At 37.9% G+C, this 21,616-nt stretch overlaps 1 protein-coding gene across 1 annotated transcript in view; it reads right to left on the bottom strand.

Moving 5' to 3' along the window:
• Positions 1-306: 306 nt before the first annotated feature.
• The window catches only part of LOC127629783 (collagen alpha-4(IV) chain-like), a 62,501-nt gene continuing 41,191 nt past the window's right edge, over positions 307-21,616 (bottom strand). The window contains exons 25-48 of the mRNA XM_052107026.1: positions 20,683-20,789; positions 20,124-20,307; positions 19,884-19,952; positions 19,698-19,805; positions 17,641-17,859; positions 16,930-17,091; positions 16,382-16,549; positions 14,467-14,610; positions 14,225-14,332; positions 12,874-13,055; positions 12,627-12,690; positions 12,272-12,346; positions 12,065-12,172; positions 10,932-11,039; positions 10,740-10,811; positions 10,510-10,638; positions 10,056-10,163; positions 9,377-9,532; positions 8,029-8,136; positions 7,805-7,945; positions 7,390-7,506; positions 6,960-7,148; positions 4,949-5,232; positions 307-4,863 (exon numbers count right to left, since the gene is read on the bottom strand). Coding sequence (XP_051962986.1) covers positions 4,606-4,863; positions 4,949-5,232; positions 6,960-7,148; positions 7,390-7,506; positions 7,805-7,945; positions 8,029-8,136; positions 9,377-9,532; positions 10,056-10,163; positions 10,510-10,638; positions 10,740-10,811; positions 10,932-11,039; positions 12,065-12,172; positions 12,272-12,346; positions 12,627-12,690; positions 12,874-13,055; positions 14,225-14,332; positions 14,467-14,610; positions 16,382-16,549; positions 16,930-17,091; positions 17,641-17,859; positions 19,698-19,805; positions 19,884-19,952; positions 20,124-20,307; positions 20,683-20,789 — 3,368 coding nt within the window. The 3' untranslated portion in view covers positions 307-4,605. The remainder of the gene's footprint in view (positions 4,864-4,948; positions 5,233-6,959; positions 7,149-7,389; positions 7,507-7,804; positions 7,946-8,028; positions 8,137-9,376; positions 9,533-10,055; positions 10,164-10,509; positions 10,639-10,739; positions 10,812-10,931; positions 11,040-12,064; positions 12,173-12,271; positions 12,347-12,626; positions 12,691-12,873; positions 13,056-14,224; positions 14,333-14,466; positions 14,611-16,381; positions 16,550-16,929; positions 17,092-17,640; positions 17,860-19,697; positions 19,806-19,883; positions 19,953-20,123; positions 20,308-20,682; positions 20,790-21,616) is intronic.

The raw sequence follows: 21,616 nt of genomic DNA, 5'->3' as shown, positions 1-21,616 counted from the left end.
TAACCAAAAAATGGTCTAACCGTATTTATGCAATAAGGGATGAGAGGTCATGCTATATTTTGAATATAGTCAAGGCTATAGGTCTTTAAGCACATTATGCAGCAGCACAATAGACATGGTATAAAGCATGGCATCAAATGCCTTGGTGGGGACTGTAAATAATAATTAAATAAATAATTAACTTGCTTGTGGGTAAGAATGTATCTGCTTAAACTGTAGAAGTATGAAATATCTTCGTTTAAACTCATGATGTCTCTAAGCTATGTAGGTTAACAAAAGAAATTCTTTGCTCCAGATTTTACTGCAAGTTAGTACAAAGAGCACAGCCTTTATTAGACATTTAATACACAGTAAGAATTGAACCTGATCGTAAAATGCAAAGTCATTGTAAAAGGTCAGTTATATACAAACGTTTAAACAATTTGTGTTTTCCTTGTGGTGTGTGCACTTCCATGTTCATGTGTAACAGTACAGTACACAAGACATTAAACTCCTAAATGTCACAATGAAATGCATTCCTAATTTGCCGGCAGCATTATCAAAAAATCGGACAAAAATAATAACTTCTTTTGAACTTTTTTCCTCCAAAAATAGCACCAAAATAATCTCTAGCTAAATAAATACTTTTGGCATTTAGTAAAAAATATAAAGCAAAGCTGTTTGTTCAACAGTGCGATCATATTTACATACAAAAGAATATATCATGCTCAAAACAGGACTCCTTTCTCTTTGTTACGAGGATATGGACAGTAGATTACTGAGGGTGTTAGTTTCCTTTTAATGGCTTGAGTTAGTGTAGACAATTAGACACATACATTTATAAACAAACACAAGTAAAGCTAGGCAGGGAAGATTCTCAAGTGTTCAATAATAGTGACTGGGAAATTCAATGGCACCTTTCACAGATGATAGAAGAGGAGACACAACAATGACAGGGGAAATGGATGCTTTAAACATAAGTTTTAAGCATAACTACATTAAACATTACTTTCAGATGTGCCACATTTATGAGGCCAAAATTATGTATGTATGTAAAGAGTATTATGAAATATAGGGATTTTGTTTTTGATTAAAATCAACCAAAGTTTCAATACAAGTTAAGCTCAATCGACAACATTTTTTAATACTAAATATCGACTCGTACATCCTTTTCTATAAAAAATCTGAAAATCTAGGTTACATTTCAGCGCTTACAATGGAAGTAAATGGGCCACTTTTTGGAGGGTTTAAAGGCATAAATAAGAAGCATATAATTTTATAAAAGCACATTAATGCTTTTAAAATGTATGTATTATTTGAGCTGTAAAGTTGTTTGAATAATAATTTTAAGAGTTGTTTTAGGATTTGTTGTCCACATGGCAATGAAGTTGTAAAACAGGTTATAACTTTACACCGAAAAGGTTTGTAAGTGATTTAAATTAAACTAAAATCAGGTTAACATGCATATTGTTTACATTTTGTGGCTATACTTTTGAAACAGTGAGTATTTTAACATTTACAGATTGGCCCCCATTCACTTCCATTGTAAGTGCCTCACTGTAACCCAGAGAAAAGGAGGGACAAGTAAATTTATTTGTTGTTTTTTTTTGTAATCAACACTGCCACAAATGCTGTCAATTGAACTGAACTTGTACTGAACCTGGAATATTCCTAAGTCTTGAATACCCTAAAACCAATTACATACACAGGCACATTGCCTTGCTAATACAGCCTTTAGAATCTCCAGAAGGAAATGTGTTTCCTCTGGCCTTAAAAACCTGAGGCAATGTCCTAAACAGGATATTCTGACAAATTCATTTTAGTTCACTTAACCTGTTTGCTCAAAATAGCTGGCTACTGTAGTTCCTGCAGCTCAACTGGTAAAGCATGGGTATGCATCATCAAGGTCATGGCTTCAAAGCCCAGGGAACACACATTCTGATAATTTATATACCTTGAATGCACTTCAAGTCACTTTGGATAAAAGCATCTGCCAGATGAGTAGATGTTTGTCATTTTTTGGAACATTTGACAAACCAGCAATCAAGATAAGAGGAGTAGAAATGTCTTGGATTCCATTACATCTTTAGTTCCACTGTTCCTTAACTCATTTAGAGAGAAAGAAACACTAATACTGCATGAAATAAGAAATATTGTTGGTAACATATTTCACTTGTTAACTTTTGGCATGACTTACAAATACAAGGTAGAGTACAAGACTCTAAAACAAGTTGAATTTCACTAACCATCATTCATTGATTAATGTCTAGAATAAACTGCATTAACAAACCTAAAGATAAGTTCATCCTGATAGCAATTACATTTTCTGGATGTTGCCAAGTCCTACCTGACAACAGTATCTAACTGTTTAACAAGGAAGATCAAGTGAGCATCATAGTCTGCACTCATTGGTATAACATATTTGCATAAAGTTTAACTTTACTCAACTTTGACACGTTGTTGATGGTCTCTGTTGCTCATTTCACCTGAAATCGCAAACTCACGCTTCATTACTACAAAAATCGCAATCAGAGTGAATGCCCTAAAAGAAAATGTGTAATTAAGTGGTAACACTTTACAATAAGGTTCCATTCATTAACATTAGTTAATGCATTAGCTGTCATTAACTAACAATGAACAATGTATTTTATACAGCATGTATTAATCATTGTTAAAGGGATAATTCACCCAAAAATGAAAATTCTCATAATTTATTCTCCCTCATGCCATCCCAGATGTGTATGACTTTCTTTCTTCAGCAGAACACAAATATAGATTTTTAGAATAATATTTCTGCTCTGTAGGTCTATACAATGTAAGTGAATGGTGACCAGAAATTTGAAGGTCTTAAAAAAATATAAAGGTAGCATAAAAGTAATTAATATGATTTCAGTGGTTAAATCCATATCCTCAGAAGCGATATGATAGGTGTGGGTGAAACAGATCAATATTTTATTCCTTTTTTATTATAAATCTCCACATTCACTTTCACTCTCACATCACATTCTTCTTTTGTTTTTGGTGATTTGCATTCTTTGTGCATATCGCCACCTACTTAGAAGGGAGGAGTATTTATGGCAAAAAACGACTTAAATATTGATCTGTTTCTCAGCCACACATATCATATTGCTTCTGAAGATATGGATTTAACTGTGGGGATTACTTTATGCTGCCTTTATGTTCTTTTTTGGACCTTCAAAGGGCTGGTCACCATTCACTTGCATTGTATGGGCCTACAGAGCAGAAATATTATTCAAATAATCTACGTTTGTGTTCAGCAGATGAAAGAAAGTCATACACATCCAGGGCTGGACTGGTAATCTGGCATACCGGGCATTTTCCCGGTATCCAGGAGGGGGCCGGTCATGGGTGGACTGGCCATCGAGAGAGCCGAGTGGGCCGTTGGGTCGACCAGGAAACGGGCCGAATGGCCTGCGATAAGCTAAAATGATGACCAGTTGCCATGTAAAATACTGGGCCGATTTATTTCCCAGTCCAGCCCTGTAAACATCTGTTATGGCATGAGGGAGTGTAAATGCAATACAATTGTTCATTGTTAAGTTCATAGTGCATTCACAAATGTTAACATATACAACTTTTGATTTTAAAAATGTATTACTAAAAGTTAAAAATGAACATTTACCAAGATTAATGAATGCTGTAAAAGTATCGTTCATTGTTAGTTAATGTTAACTAATGTTGTTAATTAATGTTAACAAATGGAACCTTATTGTAAAGTGTTTCCAATTAAGTTAATGTTCAGGTTTAGAATTAATGCTTTGTTTTGGTTAAAAATGGTACCATATACCAAAACTATCATTAAAAGATTGCGCTGATAATGCCTTGATGTGTAGACAAAACGTAAGTGAAATAAATACTTTTTTGGTGCTGTCCTGGGAAAGAGGGGGAAATTAAGATTGGCAAAGACATTTGTGCAAATGGTTTTTGTTTTTTTTAGCACCAAACATAATGAAACCAAAGGTGCATTACGTAAAGAAAAAAGGAATAGTTCACCCATAAAATAACATTTCTGTCATAATTTACTCCAAACCCATATGACTTTCTTTTTAATGCCAAACAATGCAAGTTTTTGCAAGAACATGCATGCCAACGTGAATGAGCTTCCCTCGTCGTAGTGCTCATAATCATGCAACAGACCTCAAACATAGTTGTGTTGTTTTTCAATAAAACCTATCGTATGCTTTCAGAAGATTTAGTATTTGACTCATGAGTTGCATGGACTACGTTTATGACACTTTTGCGTCCAATTTGAAGCTTAAAAATGAATCACTATCCACTGCCATTGTATTGACGGACCGATATCTTCATTAAACATTCTCCTTTTCTGTTCCGCAAAACAACAACAGTCATACGGGTTCAGAGCGACATGAGACTGAGTAAAGAATTACATGATTTTCATTTTTGGGTGAACTATTCTTTTAAAGGAAAATGTGTTTAATTGAGCTGTGACGGAATAAAAAGTATCTGCAAAGTTCACAGACTGTAGTTCAAAAAAGTCTTTTTGTTTGCCCCTCTCAAGTGACCAAAAGCATCTGGACTCACTTCCACTCTGGTGACCTACTGATGTGCATTCTCAGTGCAGTTTTCTAGAAAATGTGAGTGAATTCAGTCCCTCATGCAGACATTGCATTGGCTGACGCTGCTGCGCTGCTGCTGTTCGCTGTTTAGTGTAGTACTGGGAGGGCTCGGGTTAAAGTGATGCACGCTCACTCTAGTCAGCCAGAAGCTGTAGATGGTGGCAAAATAATGGCATGTGCCACGCGGTCCTTGACACTCCACAAATGGCTGACTGCGAAAGTCCCGCAAGCAGCTTCCTGTTGATGTCAGAGACTGTCCGCCTCCCTCGTCCCCTGATCCTGTGTGCTGTATCACAGAAATTATGTCAGGCAAAACATGACCGAAACACACAAAAACAAACATGCAAAGACACACATCTCTGTCCTCTTACCATCAGGAATGAATATCCAGTCCAAAGACTTCTCCAACTGTGTGGACACTGTGGTGCAGATGTCTCTTGACTGTGTATTGCAATGGCTGGTGATGGAGCCTCACACACCACACACCTGCTGATGTATGGCTGAATTTCTGGCCCCTTCAGAGGCATCATAGGAATCGAGGCAGTGGTAGACAGCCAATAAGATTTGTCATTGCGGCTAGCGTAGTCGCAATTTTCCATATTACAGCAGGTGAAGGGCATGGTGCTGAACATACGCAAACATGAACCTGCCTGACCTGTTGAACACATACACAGGCTAAATGTGTCAGAATTAATCATTATTAGGACTGTCAATCGATTAATGTTTTTTATCTAATTAAATGCATGACATGCAGTTTAATTAAACAAATTAATCTTGTATATTAAAGGTGCAGTATGTAAGATGCAGAAACCTTTGTTATTAATGAAACCTGTGGCCATTAAGTGAACTGCAGCCAGCTACCTGTTGCTCGTGCTCGCGCACACACTCAATAGGGACGCGATCAAATACAATGATGTAACGTACAAAGAGGCTGAATGTGATTCACCGGCATCATGCCGGCATACATCATGAAATATTTAACCTTAGCGGTTTTCAAAGTGCTTTACACTGTGACTCATTCACCCATTCACACACTCACACACCAATGATGGCAGAGCTGCCATGCAAGGTGCTAGCCTGAAATTGGGAGCAACTTGGGATTCAGTGTCTTTCCCAAGGACACTTCGACGTGTGGAGTCATTTGCGCCAGGACTCGAACCACCAACCCTGCAATTAGTGGCCAACCCGCTCCACCACCTGAGCCACAGCCACCCCAATAAACATCTGCACTCCCTTTAAAAATAAATCAGATGAAGGTATCTCAGTAGACAGGATGTGACACGAACATTGGTTTCGGATCTGCCTTGATCCCTTCCTGCCTCTGTATACAGCCTCCATTGGTAGCATTTTCCTGGTATCGGACACAGCCGAGGACACTTTCTTGCATTCAAAACATAGTTTGATAGAGCGCAAAACTGAACGTAGGGATCTCAATACATGTACATACTTACATTTTCTAAGTATTAAACCACGTTTAACTTGACACAGTATGGTATGTTTATGCCACGACGCAATCAGATCTCAAAGTTGAGACAAGCCCTTATAATAAATGTCTGACTGATTGACAAATTCATTTGCAAAATGGATTGATGTGAAGTGTAGGTAAATGATTGGCTTATGTTCAATAATATCCAAATAAACAATCCATTTTGTAATTATTTAAATATAACTTTTTATAATTATTTTATCATTATATATTGAATTATTGTTCATTGAAGGGCTTTCTCAGCAAACATTTATATATGCGTTTAATTGCGATTAATTCGATAAATTAATCGGCACACATTGTAATCAGTTCGATTAAACATTTTAATCGACTGATAGCCCTAATGTTTTTAAATGCAGATATCTTGGGATGAACAAAATGAGTAAGTGTTCTTCTTTCCCTTTATATTCAGTGTGCTGTGATTCAAAACATTGAAATATTGTGATCTATTACTTGCTTGTTTCTCATTCATCTGCATTGTAAGCAAAGACTGTGAGGTGCTGTGTGCGTTTGTGGGCTTTTTGTGGATTAATGTTGACAGTTAGATCATTGTTCGGTACTGAAGTCAGTGGGGCATGGTGGAAGTTATGTGTGTATGTGTATGAGACCCTCATATAGGTCTGCCTCCATTCCGGTATGCAGTGCCCAATTTTCACAATACAATCAACAACCAATGGACAAAATAAAGTCCCCACCCTAATTTTTTTTCTTGTTTGAAAAGCCGTTTCAAGTTACAATACGGGAGAACAGTTGGCCGCAACTTCGGTTAATGCCAACTTTAATATAATATATAACCTTCTGCCGTACTGCCCAGCCCTACATAAATGTTATAATAGTACCCCTGAGCATGCCATTTGTGTTGTTATTATATGAGTGTATGTGTGTTAAGCACATACCCAGGTCTTGTGTGTGTGCTCTCTCTTGACCCTCTAGATAAAGCAGGCTGTAGCCCTCCCAAAGCTGGGTCAGGCCCTGGGGACAAGCAGGCACTGCTTCAGACTGGCTATGCATTACCAAAAGGAATCCCGAAGTAAACCTCTCACCAGTTCCAGGAGGACCCTGTTCACCAGGAGATCCCTGGGATCCTGGGGGAGAAGAAGAAATGGGATGGACAAATGGTTCAGTGCAAATATGGGTGAAAGATGGAATACTTTGGACAGATATGGTCTTATTTGTAAGTCACTTTGAACACATGCTTCTGCTAAAGGTATAAATGTAAATGTAGTGGATGAATAATTGAATGGATTATGAACAGTGGGATATTATCAGGCTCAGCCATTGATGAACCAGATTCATTTAGTTTTAAGTGTATACACAGAAACACACCCTGAAAGCCTGGTGGTCCTCTCAGGCCATCATCTCCAGGGTTTCCAGGAGGTCCATCTAATCCTGGTGGACCAGTTTGTCCAATGAATCCCACATCTCCTACTGGTCCTTTCATACCTAAGCAGATCAGGCATAAATAAAAGATAAACACTCTTAACACTACTATTCTATTACCTGACACAGTGTTGAGTGACTAACTTAAAGTAGTAATACACAGGTACCACAAAGACCAGGGAGTGCCCCTTTGCATTTACTGCAGAATATCACTTTAGACATATTAGTCGTTATTTGAAATACAATGTCTCTCTGAGGCCTGATGTCGCCATACCAATATATTTGTCTTTGCTCACGCCTGCTAAAGGGGAGTTTCAAAATTGAATTACCCCTGATAAAGATTAATGCCCTATTATTGTACCTTTTGGACCCTCTCTGCCACTGAGTCCAGCCACACCCTCAATACCAGTCAAGCCAGCAGGACCACAAGGACCAGTGGGTCCCTGTTGAGGTATAGATTGAATATTTGCAGGTTTGAGAGTGCCAGGTTCACCCATCTGACCTACAAAGGCAGAGGGAAAGAGATACTCAGAGTGTAGGATTTGTAATATGGAAGAGAGATCATGCTTTGGAGGCCCCACTGACCTGTATCTCCTCTCTCTCCTTTAGCACCATAGGGTCCCTGGGGGCCACATTCACCCATGGGGCCAAAGGATCCTGCAAGGCCATTGGGTCCATATTGTCCTTTTTCACCTGTAACAATTATATATAGAATGAGCTATTATACAACTGTTGTCAAGCATATAATGTCACAAAACGTGCATGTTAATACACATGGATGTACTGTATGCTTGTAAAGTGGTCCAAAAACATTTTGGACACTTACTGTAAGCCACAAATTGTTGGGTAAATGATAAAACAACAGATATTTAATTAAGTATTTGGGCACTTTTTAGTTGTCAAATTTAGTGAAACATGTCCATAGTTAATGTGATAAATGACACCAGTGGTTATTCTGCAAGGGCACCTGGGTGACCTTGAGGGGAACTGACTTTATACGGCACATCCACTAAAAATCACCTTGCAAGCAGTTGGTTAAAAGTAATCATTTGACCCTAATGCCATCCCAGATGTGTATGACTTTCTCTCTTCTGCTGAACACAAACAAAGATTTTTTGTAGAATATCTCAGCTCTGTAGGTCCATACAGTGCAAGCGATTGGGTACCAAAATTTTGAAGCTCAAAAATGACTTAAAGGCAGTATAAAAGTAATCCATACGACTCTAGTGGCTAAATCCAGGTCTTCTGATGGGATATGATAGGTGTGGGTGAGAAACAGATCAATATTTAAGTCCTTATTTACTATATGTCCACTTTCACTTGCACATTCTTCTTCTATTGTTTTTGGCGATTCACATTATCTGTGCATATTGCCACCTACTGGGCAGGAAGGAGAATTTATGGTAAAAAAAAATACTTAAATATTGATCTGTTTCTCACCCACACCTATCATAATGCTTTGAAGATGTAAATGTATATATACTGGAGTCTTATGGATTACTTTTATGCAGCCTTGCTGCCTTTATGTGCTCTTTTTTGCTTCAAAATGTTGGTACTCATTCACTTGCATTGTATGAACCGACAGAGCTGAGATATTCTTCTAAAATCTTCATTTGTGTTCAGCAGAAGAAAGAAAGTCATACACATCTGGGATGGCACGAGGGTGAGTAAATGATGAGAGATCATTTTTGAGTGAACTATCCCTTTAAATCTCCAAATTCCTTTTGGGGCTACCATCTATTTGTTTTATTGCTTGAATATAAAAGAAAATGTATGAATATTGTAGGTAAATTCCTCTGCTTGTTTATAACGTTTCTTTGGGTGTATTTATTGGGAGTCGATGCTGTATAATGTAGCAGTAGGATGTGTTTATCAAACTTGTGTGTGTTATGTGCTTGATTGCATTATAATACATCAGTACAGTTTCTTTTACCTTTTGGGCCTTCTGGGCCCTGATTTCCAGGTTGGCCCTTGACTCCAGGGTTCCCTTTTTCTCCTTTGTATCCTGGTAACCCAGGATAGCCATTCTCGCCTTCATCACCAGGAAGTGTGAATAAAATACCTGGTTCTCCCACCTCTCCCTCTGGGCCTGGTAAAGTCAAACACATACAGCACCTTACGCAACATAATGTATTGTAGTATGTATATACATACATATGCATACAATGGGATGGGAGTGCAGAAATCAGCTTGTTTTGTAGCATTGTTATTGTACTACTGTTACTTGTTTGCAACAAAGTTACTGTAACAGATATAAGGCTGAATCTCACCAAAAAAATTAATAAATAAAAAATAAATAAAGGGGGAAAAATATAAAAGCACATTTTTACTTTAAAATAAGCTATAGAATAATTGTTATTTTTTTTGCATTCTGAAATTATTTCCATAACAATTTTGCCTGTATTTTATTATTATTATTTTCATTATAGTAGTGAGAAATAACTGAATTGTGATCAATTAAGCTTATAAAGGCATAATTTCCCTCAACATATAATTGTGTTTTTTTCTAATTTTAAGGTGAAATATTCTTAACGGGCTCCATGAGCTTAACCCATAACATATTTAATTGGTAATCGTGTGATTTAAATGCTTCTCCACATAAACACACACACCTGGTTGTCCATCTGTTCCAGGGTAACCCTGTTCTCCAAGCTGTCCAAGTTTACCATCCCTGCAGTCTGCACCACGAAGTCCTGGAGGACCGATTAAACCAGAGTCTCCTACAGAGTACAGAGTTAAAAGGAGAAAGAATAATTTATTTTAATGTAGCTATTATTATTTTGTGGATTTAAGCATGGCTAGAATGTTGAGTGTTGACACATCAGCATCCAGGACCTATCCATTTAAGTTAGTCACTACTTAGATTATTATCATTATTTTATAATCATGCTTACCCACCTCTAAAAGTCACATAAAAACCCCAAAATGATTTGCTTTTGGTTGTTTCACATGTTAGTCAGACAGTCTCTTCCTCTCTAAGTGGATCAGATTAAGCTGCAGAGTGAACCTGACTTTATGCCGATAGCCAAATTTATGAGAATCCTGTGGGTATTTAGCTAGGTGTACCTTGTGCACCCTGCTGTCCTTTTGGACCTCGGACACCTGTTTGTGATGTCCCTTGCAACCCTGGGTCTCCTTGAACGCCCTTCTCTCCTGTCGGTCCTTGAGCTCCTCCATCACCGTTTAAACCCAGACCTGAATGAGAAGAGGGAGAGAAAGACAATTTTTTTTCCCTCAAACAGTAAATAAAATAACATACAATTCTAACAGCGTAACAAACATCAACTGTCTCTCACCTCGTGACCCCATTTCACCCTTGACGCCCTTTAGGCCATTCAGTCCATGGAGCCCTGGGGGTCCCGAAGGCCCTGAAAGTGAACCACAGATGTAAATTAATTAGCATTAAATGAGGTTGCAATGAATCAAAGTACATAATTGCACTGGAAGCATCAGTTTTCTTTGTATTGTTTGTATTTATGAATCCAAACCTCTAAGTCCAGTACTTCCTATGTTTCCTTTATGGCCTTGTTGACCAGGTGGACCTGGAGGGCCCTCTGAACCATGCCTTCCACATGGACCTTGGGGCCCACTGACTCCTGAAAGTTCAATACCATTTTTAGAACATTATATTGAATATACAGAATTGACAATAAAAATCACAAACAATGCCATTAACAATAATAACCACTATATCCTTGTGCGACCCCACAAACACATGTGTGGACATTGTATTTTGGCTTCGGTATTCGCAATGCATAATTTAAATTCATTTAAACTGACTGATCTCAGATCAGAAGACTCTGGGTTGTCAGTAAAGGGATAAACTTTCGAAGTACGGAATCATGTGACAAAACAACATGGCACCAACCACAGCAGAGTTTGTCTGTGGGAGAAACGGCTACAAAACTACATCTGGTAAGAAAACTAATTATGTTTTTACATTGAAACCTGTTTGAGTCTCTAGTTTCATCCGATGTGCCATTTTTCAAATTTGAGTAATTTATCGTGAATTAAATTTTTCCTTAGAAATCCTATATTTACTGTGCATTATCAGATTGAGAATCAATGGGTCCATCCAAAAGCTGAACACATTTGCTTTAAGAGGCTTTATATGGAGTTAGGATGAAAATAAGGAGCATGTCGAACAGTTCTGAGACAAGTGCAGACAGACAGCACACTGGAGGTTAAGTCATTCACTAAACAGGGAGCAAGGGAGCATCCTATATCTCTCTATGCAGCTCTCGATCTCTAAGTGCAATCACTCCAGACAAAAGTTCAGTTTCAGGCTGCAGATGATGTTTGGACTGCTCAACATTGGTCATTGGACAATGGTAATAAGTACATAGATTTCTAATTTTTAATGCATAATTTTATTTTAATATGGTTGGCAGTGATTGGATGATGCTGGACATTTGAATCAGAATGAATTATGCTTATATCTGATGTAATGTCACATCTCAAAAACATGAATAACCAACACTCCTGGAAACATAATAAACAATATGATTGAAAAAAATCAGACTTTCTATACTTTGGTACTATTTAAAATTTAAAACCTTAGTCTCACTGTCCACAAAAGAGCTATGTGCCAGAACTATCTGTTTAATAATGGACATTTTACCTGGGGGTCCATTTACACCCACACACCCAGATGGACCAGATAAACCAAAGGGCCCACATGGCCCTTGAGGGCCGGGGTCACCCAGGTTTCCCCTATCACCAGGCAGAGCTGTGGGGAAGAGAGAAGAGTGTTTCTGGAGCTTGGTCCAACATTTTTATTGCATGTATTTCAAGAGGGTGAATAAAGTAAAATTTGAGAAAGTCATACCTGACAAGCCATTTTCTCCACACTGCCCTCTCGCACCATTTCTGCCTGGCTCACTGATAGAGTCACCTTTATCACCTATTCAAGACAATACTAGACGATTTTAAAAATACAGGAATACAATTTTTAATCTATAAATTGTCGTCAATACATTTTGCAAAGGAGATATGTAAAATGTGCAGATTGAATATACTGTATTATAATAACAGACTTTATGAAGGTTTTACATTTGACTAGGATAGGCAGGACCGGATCAAGGATTAAAATTAGAAAATTGTCAGTTGAATAAATTAGGTTTTGTGAATACTATTTTTGGAAAATAAAGGAAATGTGGTCAGATCTTTGCATTTTACTGTACCTTTAGGACCATCAAATCCAGGGCAACCAGGCATTCCAGAACTACCAGTCAATCCAGGGTCACCCTGTAAACAAACATTTGCTATTGAATAGACGATCTCACTCTTTCTCTATTTAAAATACATAACTAAATATTATTATATACATGCTGTATATCTATATTTGAGTGCACTACAAATGGCACGACAATCTACATAATGAGTTGGCAAGCATTAAATAGGAGGATTTAAATAAGACCATCCACTCACTGGATCACCATTGTCACCAGGGATTCCCACAACGCCCCTTGGCCCAGGCTGCCCACATGTTCCAGGCTCACCTGGCTGTCCAGGGGTACCTGGGGGTCCACGACAGCCACTTTCAAACCCTGGAGGTCCATTTAGTCCTGGATAACCTGGCTGGCCAGGAGGTCCTGGTGCACCCTTATTACCTGAGAGTTAAAGGAATAGTTCATCCAAAAATGAAAATTTGCTGATAATTTTACTCACCCTCAGGCCATCCAAGAGGTATCTGATTTTCTTTCTTCATCAAAACAGATTTTAAGACTTTTAGGATTTCATTTCAGGCTCCTCCTTTAAACAATGCAAGTGAATGTACTGCAAGGGAATTTTTTGACAGTCCAAAATGCATATTTAGGGTTCATCAAAATAATCCACACGACTCCAGTTGACAAATAAAGTTCTTCTGAACCCAAACGATTGATTATTTTTAGAAATAAAAAACAATACTTTTTGCTTCCGTAGTCATGTGGATTATTTTGATGCACCCTAAATATGCATTTTGGACTGTCAAAAAAATTCCCTTGCAGTACATTCACTTGCATTGTTTAAAGGAGGAGCCTGAAATGAAATCCTAAAAGTCTTAAATTCTCTTTTGTTGAAGAAAGAAACTCAGATATATCTTGGATGGCCTGAGGGTGAGTCACACACACACACACACACACACACACACACACACACACACACACACACACACACACACACACACACACACACACACACACACACATACGTTGGTCTACCTATCATTATGAGGACTTTCCATAGACATAATGACTTTTATACTGTACAAACTATAGATTCTATCCTCTAAACCTAACACAACCCCTAAACCTAATCATCACAGAAAACCTTCTGCATTTTTACATTTTCAATAAAACATTGTTTAGTATGATTTTTAAGCGATTTGAATTATGGGGACACTAGAAATGTCCTCATAAATCACATTTATAGCATAATACCCTTGTAATTACTAATTTGTAACTTACAAAATTGTCCTCGTAAATCACAAAAACACACACACACACACACACACACACACACACACACACACACACACACACACACACACACACACACACACACACTCTCACTCACTCACTCACTCACTCTTTTTTGTACTGTACAAACTATAGATTCTATCCCCTAACTCTAACCCTAACCTAACCCTCACAAAAAAACATTTAGTATGTTTTTTAAGCAATTTGATTTATGGGGACACTAGAAATGTCCTCATAAACCGCATTTACAGCACAATACCCTTGTAATTACCAGTTTGTAACCTAAACAAATGGGATGAGAACGTGAACTATTCCCTTACCCCTTGCTCCAGTAAAACCAGTTTCTCCATAAGGTCCAGGTGCCCCCATCTGGCCTTTCAATGGGACTGTATTTGTGTCTCCGGGAGGTCCTGTAGGCCCAATGCATCCTGTAAGATGAAGCAAAATAAATATTACATTCTAAATAATGTGCACAGTGCAGTCCAGACCACCTGTAACTATGATACTGAGCAAAACTGAGCAAAAGCATAACATTTAGGTGTTCTGGAGCATTTTAAATTACCTTTCTGGCCACTGCATCCTTTTTCGCCTGGGAAACCTGGATGCCCATCGAGACCCTGTGTGCCTTTCAGACCAGGAGCCCCTGGTGGGCCAGTCCGCCCTGAGCTGCCAGTACAGCCAACTTGTCCAGGAAATCCAGGGAAACCTGAGTTGAATTACCCCATGACAGCATATAGACAAGGATGGAAATACAGATACGGGTCAGGAGCTTCAGTTAATGTTTACATCAACCATCAGAATGGGGAAATTTTTTTATCTCAGTGATTTCAACTGTGGCATGCACAAAAGTCTCAAGTGTTTACTCAGAATGTTGCAAAAAAAAAGGCTATTCTGTTCTGTGGATGGAAATGCATTGTTGATGAGAGAGGTCAGAATGGTTCGAGCTGACAGAAAGGCTACAGTAACTCACATAGGTACAATTATTAGGTTAGCACACACTAATAATTATGTTACAAAATAAAATGCATTAATAAAAAGGGGTCATGACATAAGGAATCAACATTTTCTTGATCTTTTGAAATATAAGAGGCCAATCTACTATTAAAACATTCTGTTAGTTTGAGAACTCAAAACTTCCTACTCAATAGATAAAGAGCATTTTCTTTAAACCAAGCTGTGAAAACAGCTTTTTTTTGTTTGTTTCCTTTTTCTTTCAAATTTGTGGATTTTGTGACATCACAAGGACCAATATGTCAGCAAAAGACTGCCTCTACAGCAAAACTTTTAAAACGTTGCACCCTTAGCCCTGCCCACTGCTACTCAGTCAGACGGGCCTCAACCGTCATGGGAGATTCATCTACACCAAAGGGGATATAACTTCCAAAATGTTTTTCTACATAAACATGCACTAAACAAACTGCTTTGACCATTATCATGCATCTCGCACCGCTTTTAAAAGTTGCAATTTCAGTTATAACTCTTAAAATGAGACCCCCCTTCCCTATGTATTTTTGGCTCATATCAACATGGATTGCTTGTGAAAGAGTCACTATATGATTCAAGCTTTGCAAAGGAACTGTTATTGAAGGACGGGGCATTTAAAACACTATTGGACCCAACTGCAAAACCTTAAGTAACCAGTTTCAGTGGGGCCTGAGTAGTTCAAGTTCGAATCCAGGGTGTGCTGATTGACTTCAGCCAGGTCTCCAAACAACCAAATTGGCCCAGTTGCTAGGGAGGGTAGAGTCACATGAGGTAACTTCCTCATGGTCACTATAATGTGTGGTTCTTGCTCTCGGTAGGGTGCATGGTGAGTTGTGGGTGAATGCCACAGAGAATAGTGTGAAGCCTCCATACGCGCTACTTCTCTGCAGTAATGTGCTCAACAAGCCATGTGATAAGATGTGTGGATTGACGGTCTCAGATGCGGAGGACTCTGAGATTCATCCTCCACCACCCAGATTGAGGCGAGTCACTACGCCACCACGAGGACTTAGAGCGCTTTGGGAATTAGGCATTCCAAATTGAGGACAAAAGGTAAGAAAAAATTTGAACACACGAATGTTTCATGAATGTTGAAATTTGAAAACACAAATGTTTCAAATGCCATGACTGTTTATGGTGCTGCTGTGCTTTAGTGAACAGTTTAAAACTTTCAGATGAAATGTGTTGGGTGTGCGTTACATGTGAACTCTGTTTTGAAGGGCTGCACTATGTTAGCCAATCATAACGGTGGGCATTAACATTGAAATTTAAAGTAGACGCTGAGGCCAAAACTGAGTGTTTCAGACAGAGGGCCAGAGACAGGGTGGAAAATGATCATATATATCATAAAAACTTTACTAAAATTATCAGTGGACATCAAGGAAGGTAATACAATTCTTTAAAATAGTGTATGTCTTGACAGCTTTAAATGATAAAATTGTTAAAGCATAATGAGACGTGGGAATTGTTGTGGAGTATCCAAGAGTCTTTACCCTTCGGGCCATTACATCCATGAATTCCATTCTCCCCTCTGGCTCCTGGAGGCCCCTGAAGGCCTGGAGTTCCTTGATTGCCAGGGATACCAGGCTTACCAGGGGCTCCTTTGGCTCCTATCCCTGGAAGTCCTAGTTCCCCAAGTGACCCTTTCTCTCCAGGGGGGCCTAAAACACATTTGCACACACAGAGAAAAGTTACTTTATTATTAGAACCATCTTGTGAAAACCCCTTTCCTTTATTTTATCCACTTTAGCATTTTAATTTACATATATAAGTTGTGTAGGCTTCACTTAACTATGAAAATTCTGTCATCATTCATTCTCCCTCATGTTGTTCCAAACCCGTATGGCTTTCTTTTTTCATGGTACACAAAATGAGATATTATGCAGAATGCTCACACTGCTCTTTTCCATACAATTAATCATATAGTGACCAGGGGCTGAGTAAATGAAGATAGAACTTTCATTTTTGGGTGAAGTATTCTTTCAAGATCAGGTCAGTCTAATATCCCTCTGCTTCTATTGATACAGTGGTTTCTACTCACCTCGCTGTCCAGTGAAGCCAGGTGGTCCTGAGCAGCCAGGTAGACCAGGCTCTCCTCTACCACACTGATCCGGTCTCCTTCCTGGGCAACCAGGTTGTCCCGACATACCATTTGCACCCTTTTCCCCTTTTCTACCAGGAAGACCAGGAACACCAGATGCACCTGCAGAGATACAATGGAATAAATTAAATGTCAAAATGTCATTGTTTTGAGATGTATTCATCTTAAACTAAGTTGTTAGTTAAAACACAAACATTTTATTAAGTTCACTGTTCTATATTGTTAGTTAGATGTACTTGACTTTTCCACACTTCAATAACTTTAAAGGGATTGCTTATGACTTTCTTCTACTTAACACAAACAATGAGAAGAATATTTCAGCTCTGTAGGTCCATACAATGCAAGTGAATGGGTATCAAAATTCTGAAGGTCCAAAAAGCATGATTTCCATCTGGGTGGTTGGCTGTGTTTTTTTTGGGGGCCTCCTCAACATGAAGATTTAGGTTAAATGTATCTGAATGTATAAGAGATCGTGTATATTTTACGAGATATGAATGGTCACCTTTTACGTTATCATAAAAACTTAAATTGTGATGTGGTGTGACACATGAATGCATGCATGTACTGTCTAAACAGAATTAGAAAATTATGTTTAAAATAGTTTTTATGAAGTATAGCATGCCACATTGCGGGACATCTTTTTAGTGGTACCTTGTATTCCAATTGGTCCAGGGGGTCCTGGGACACCTTTAGGGCCGGGGCATCCCTCAAGCCCAGAAGACCCAATTAGTCCTGGATCCCCGACAACAGAGTCTCCAAAAGACCCTTTCAGACCCTCTGATCCGCGGATACCAGGTGTGCCAGGTGCACCATCAAAACTGTCGCCATCAGAACCAGTACCACCAGGATCTCCTTGGTATCCATCTGGGCCTATGTACAAAATGGCAGTGATATTAGATTAACAATATTTTCCATCTGGATATGTTCTTGTTAAGCTGACACTATGGTTATCTCATGCAAATGCAGAATCATTAAAAAACACATTACAACCAGGGTTCCCACACCAACCCTGAGTTTTCCAGTCATTCAAGAATACTGGATTATGATTTTTTTTAAATGATTTCGGAGACTGCACTTGCAAAAAGCAATTTCTAGCCAATGAAATATATTACAGCTGAGCATAACTAGAAAAACTAATATTTTACTATTTTTTTAAATATATTTTACATATATAAAATATATAACTTTTTAGATCTTAGTGCAGCTTTTGATACTGTAGACCACAGCATGTTTATCTCACACCTTGAGCAATTTGTGAGTATTTATTGTAACGCTCTCAGTTGGTATAAATCCTAATTTAAAGATAGAAGTTTCTCAGTTCGTCTTGGGGAGTTCTCATCTGCATCAGCTCCTCTTACCTCTGGTGTTCCTCAGGGCTCTATCTTGGCCCCTGTCCTATTTTCTCTCTATATGCTTCCATTAGGAAGTATTTTTAAGAAACTTGGGGTATCATTTCACTGTTCCGCAGACGACACCTAAATGTATTTACAATTGACCAGAAATGAACTAAAACCCCTGCTGGCCTGTCCAACTGATCTGGATGGATGTCACTAAATTCTTTAAGCCTTAATGATAGCAAAACTGAAATAATTATGTTTGGGCCATCTGATTTTTCTGGCCCACCCAATTTTAATCTGGGTCATCTGGCTCATTTCCATTAATCGTCAGTGAAATATCTTGGTTTGGTATTTGACAGTGCCCTCAAGTTTGACAAACAGATCAATTCTGTTGTAAAAACTAGTTTTTTTCCATCTAAAACTTTTATCTAAAGTCAAGGCTTTTTTGTCATTTAAAGAATTTGAAGAGGTTATTCATGCCTTTATCATTGCCTGAGTAGTGTGATGCTCCTGTTCTACCTGCTCCGTACGGAACTCAAACCGGCGTCTCCGGCATGGGAGGCGGGTGCTCTAACAAGGAGGCTAAAGGCTACAGCCCCAAATATCAGTTGCTAGTGCACCTCTTGAGGTCAGGAAAGTGAGGTTTATACATATTGCACAGCTATCTTCCAGCTGTCACCCATTACACTCACCCCCTAAACCTCACTCCAATCCAGGTCAAGGCACCATTGTAACTGGCCCTGCTCGCCCCGCTTCGAACGGATCAGTGCCCTCATATCTTGCCACCCTTTTACGTAGACACAATCCCCTGAGATCACTTAGATCCTCAGATCAGAGGCTATTGACAGTTCCTAAACTGAAGCAGAGGTGTGACCGTGCTTTTGCAGTAGCTGCACCGAAACTATGGAACAATCTACCTATTTACATTAGAACTGTTTCAACAATATATGATTATGATACCAAGTTGAAGATGTACCTTTCCTCCCTGGCTTTTAACCAACCTTAGAAGATGTATTTTATATTTAGGTATTTTAAATAATATTGTATTATATGCTTTCTGTGTGTAAATCACTGCAGTACAGCACATTGGTCAACACTTGTTGTTATAAATTGTGCTTTGTAAATAAACTTGAATTGAAATTAATGACTTCAATGGAAATCCCAATTTTTTCAATTTACTGATATTTCCAGTTTTTGAATGACCGTGGGCACCCGCTCATGGAAAACCTTATTCAATAGATTAAAAAGAGGGTATAATCAAGGATAAAAAAATATATTTCTAAACAGATTTCTCTATATGTTCATTAAGTTAAACTGAAAACTCAAGCTGACTGAATTTGTCTTTTGTTTTCAGATTGTCACAATCTTTACCTCTGTGTCCGGTACATCCATTATCACCAGCGTCACCTTTCTCTCCCTTGGGGCCATCTGGTCCAACTCGCCCTCTGTATCCTGGATTTCCATCCTTCCCTTTCTCACCTGAAAAAAAAAAAACATCTAAATGTTTTGGCTATAACGATTTTAATTATGGTTGCTGTGACATTATTATTATGCTACCTGAAAAACCAGGCCGTCCTCTGAATCCAGATGGCCCAAGAGTGACAGACGCACAGCGCAGAGTTTCACCTACCAGGAAAATTAAAAATTGCTTCCTTCACTAATGTCCACACAAACATCTACTGTACAGTACCTTATTTTTCACAATTAGATTTATTTTAAACAATTGGAATTTGTTTTCCAATTGTATACAGTTGGCTAACAATTTTCATCCAAAATGTACACTTTGATATAATTTACCTTGGAGCCCTTTGGGGCCAGGGGGTCCTGTTTGGCCTTGGGGCCCCGAGTCTCCTGGTTGCCCCCGTTGCCCAATGGCCCCCATTATATATGGGCCAGGAGGCCCCTTTGGACCTCTGAAGCCCTTTGCACCAACGCTTCCTTGACAACCCCTATCACCTTGCAGGCCAACAAGACTATCTCCCTGAGAAAGAAAAAAGAACGAATTAATGAAGGTATGATTGGATCTGTACATTAGAACAGATATTTTTGCCAATGACCCAAATGATGATTACTTTGCAATGGACCCCATTCCTAAAATATACATAATTTAATGTACACCCATTTATACTGTGTGTGAAAAAAAGTTTCACACTTTTTAACTTTCATAAATGTATACCTTAACTATACATACAGTCACTGTTGCAAAGATGAATGTACTACTAATTAACTCTACCCAATGAATCCACCAATAAACCTCAGCAATGAATACAGTATTTAATTATATTTCAATAATCTATCTTGAAGTTGATACTCCTAAATACAGTTTATATTTAATGTATGACCCAGTGTGACTGACCAGAGGTCCAGGATCTCCAGGTATGCCCATCTTCCCATCATCCCCTCCTCTGCCATTGTCTCCTGGTGGCCCGAATGGTCCACTAGGTCCCCTTTTTCCCTTCTCCCCTTTAAACAAAGAGAATAACACTGACAATCAATGACACATATTAATTTATAAGTTGGACTGATGGGTACATTTATGAAGAAATATCAGGGTCGTATTCACTCCAAAATCTAAATAAATTACATTTAAGCCTATTAATAGGACCATTCAGATAATATTGTGATATTATTTAAATTACATTTTTCTAATTGCTGTAATGCGAAAAACAATCTGCATAAATGAAATTTAGTACAAAATAGTACCATAATGTATACTTAGAATTGTACTACACAAATAATACATATTTATCCTCAAATATAACATGTAATTTAAATTATTTATATATTACATAAATGTATATATTATATTATATTGTTATTTATATGAATAACATATATTTAATACAATATTTCAGGGGGAAAATTATGGATAAAATGTGCTTAGTTGCAATGAAAATAATAATGTAAAACAAAATACCCCACAATTGTGCTAAAAATAGGCTGTATTTTCTTAATGGAAAACATAATACTAATAATAACAATTATATTAATTAAAAAAAAAAAAAAAATATATATATATATATATATATAAAATTAATAATATTAATAGGTGAAATCCTAAACATTGAATGTTTTTGTGATATTCAACCTGATACTTGACTGCCAGTTTATATAAAACATTTTTTAGATAACATATTCAGAAATATCAGAAGAAACATAAAACTCTGTAGATCCACTGTCATTTTATTATCAGACATTTAACATTCAAAACATTAATTCTGTATTATAACAAGTAAAAATATTATGTGTTTCATAATGGTAGGTAATAGTGAATAAATGTTTAAATTATA

Source organism: Xyrauchen texanus, chromosome 36 (assembly GCF_025860055.1).
Source record: "Xyrauchen texanus isolate HMW12.3.18 chromosome 36, RBS_HiC_50CHRs, whole genome shotgun sequence".
In the NCBI taxonomy this organism is placed as follows: domain Eukaryota; kingdom Metazoa; phylum Chordata; class Actinopteri; order Cypriniformes; family Catostomidae; genus Xyrauchen; species Xyrauchen texanus.
This window is presented reverse-complemented; position numbering and strand designations above follow the sequence as displayed.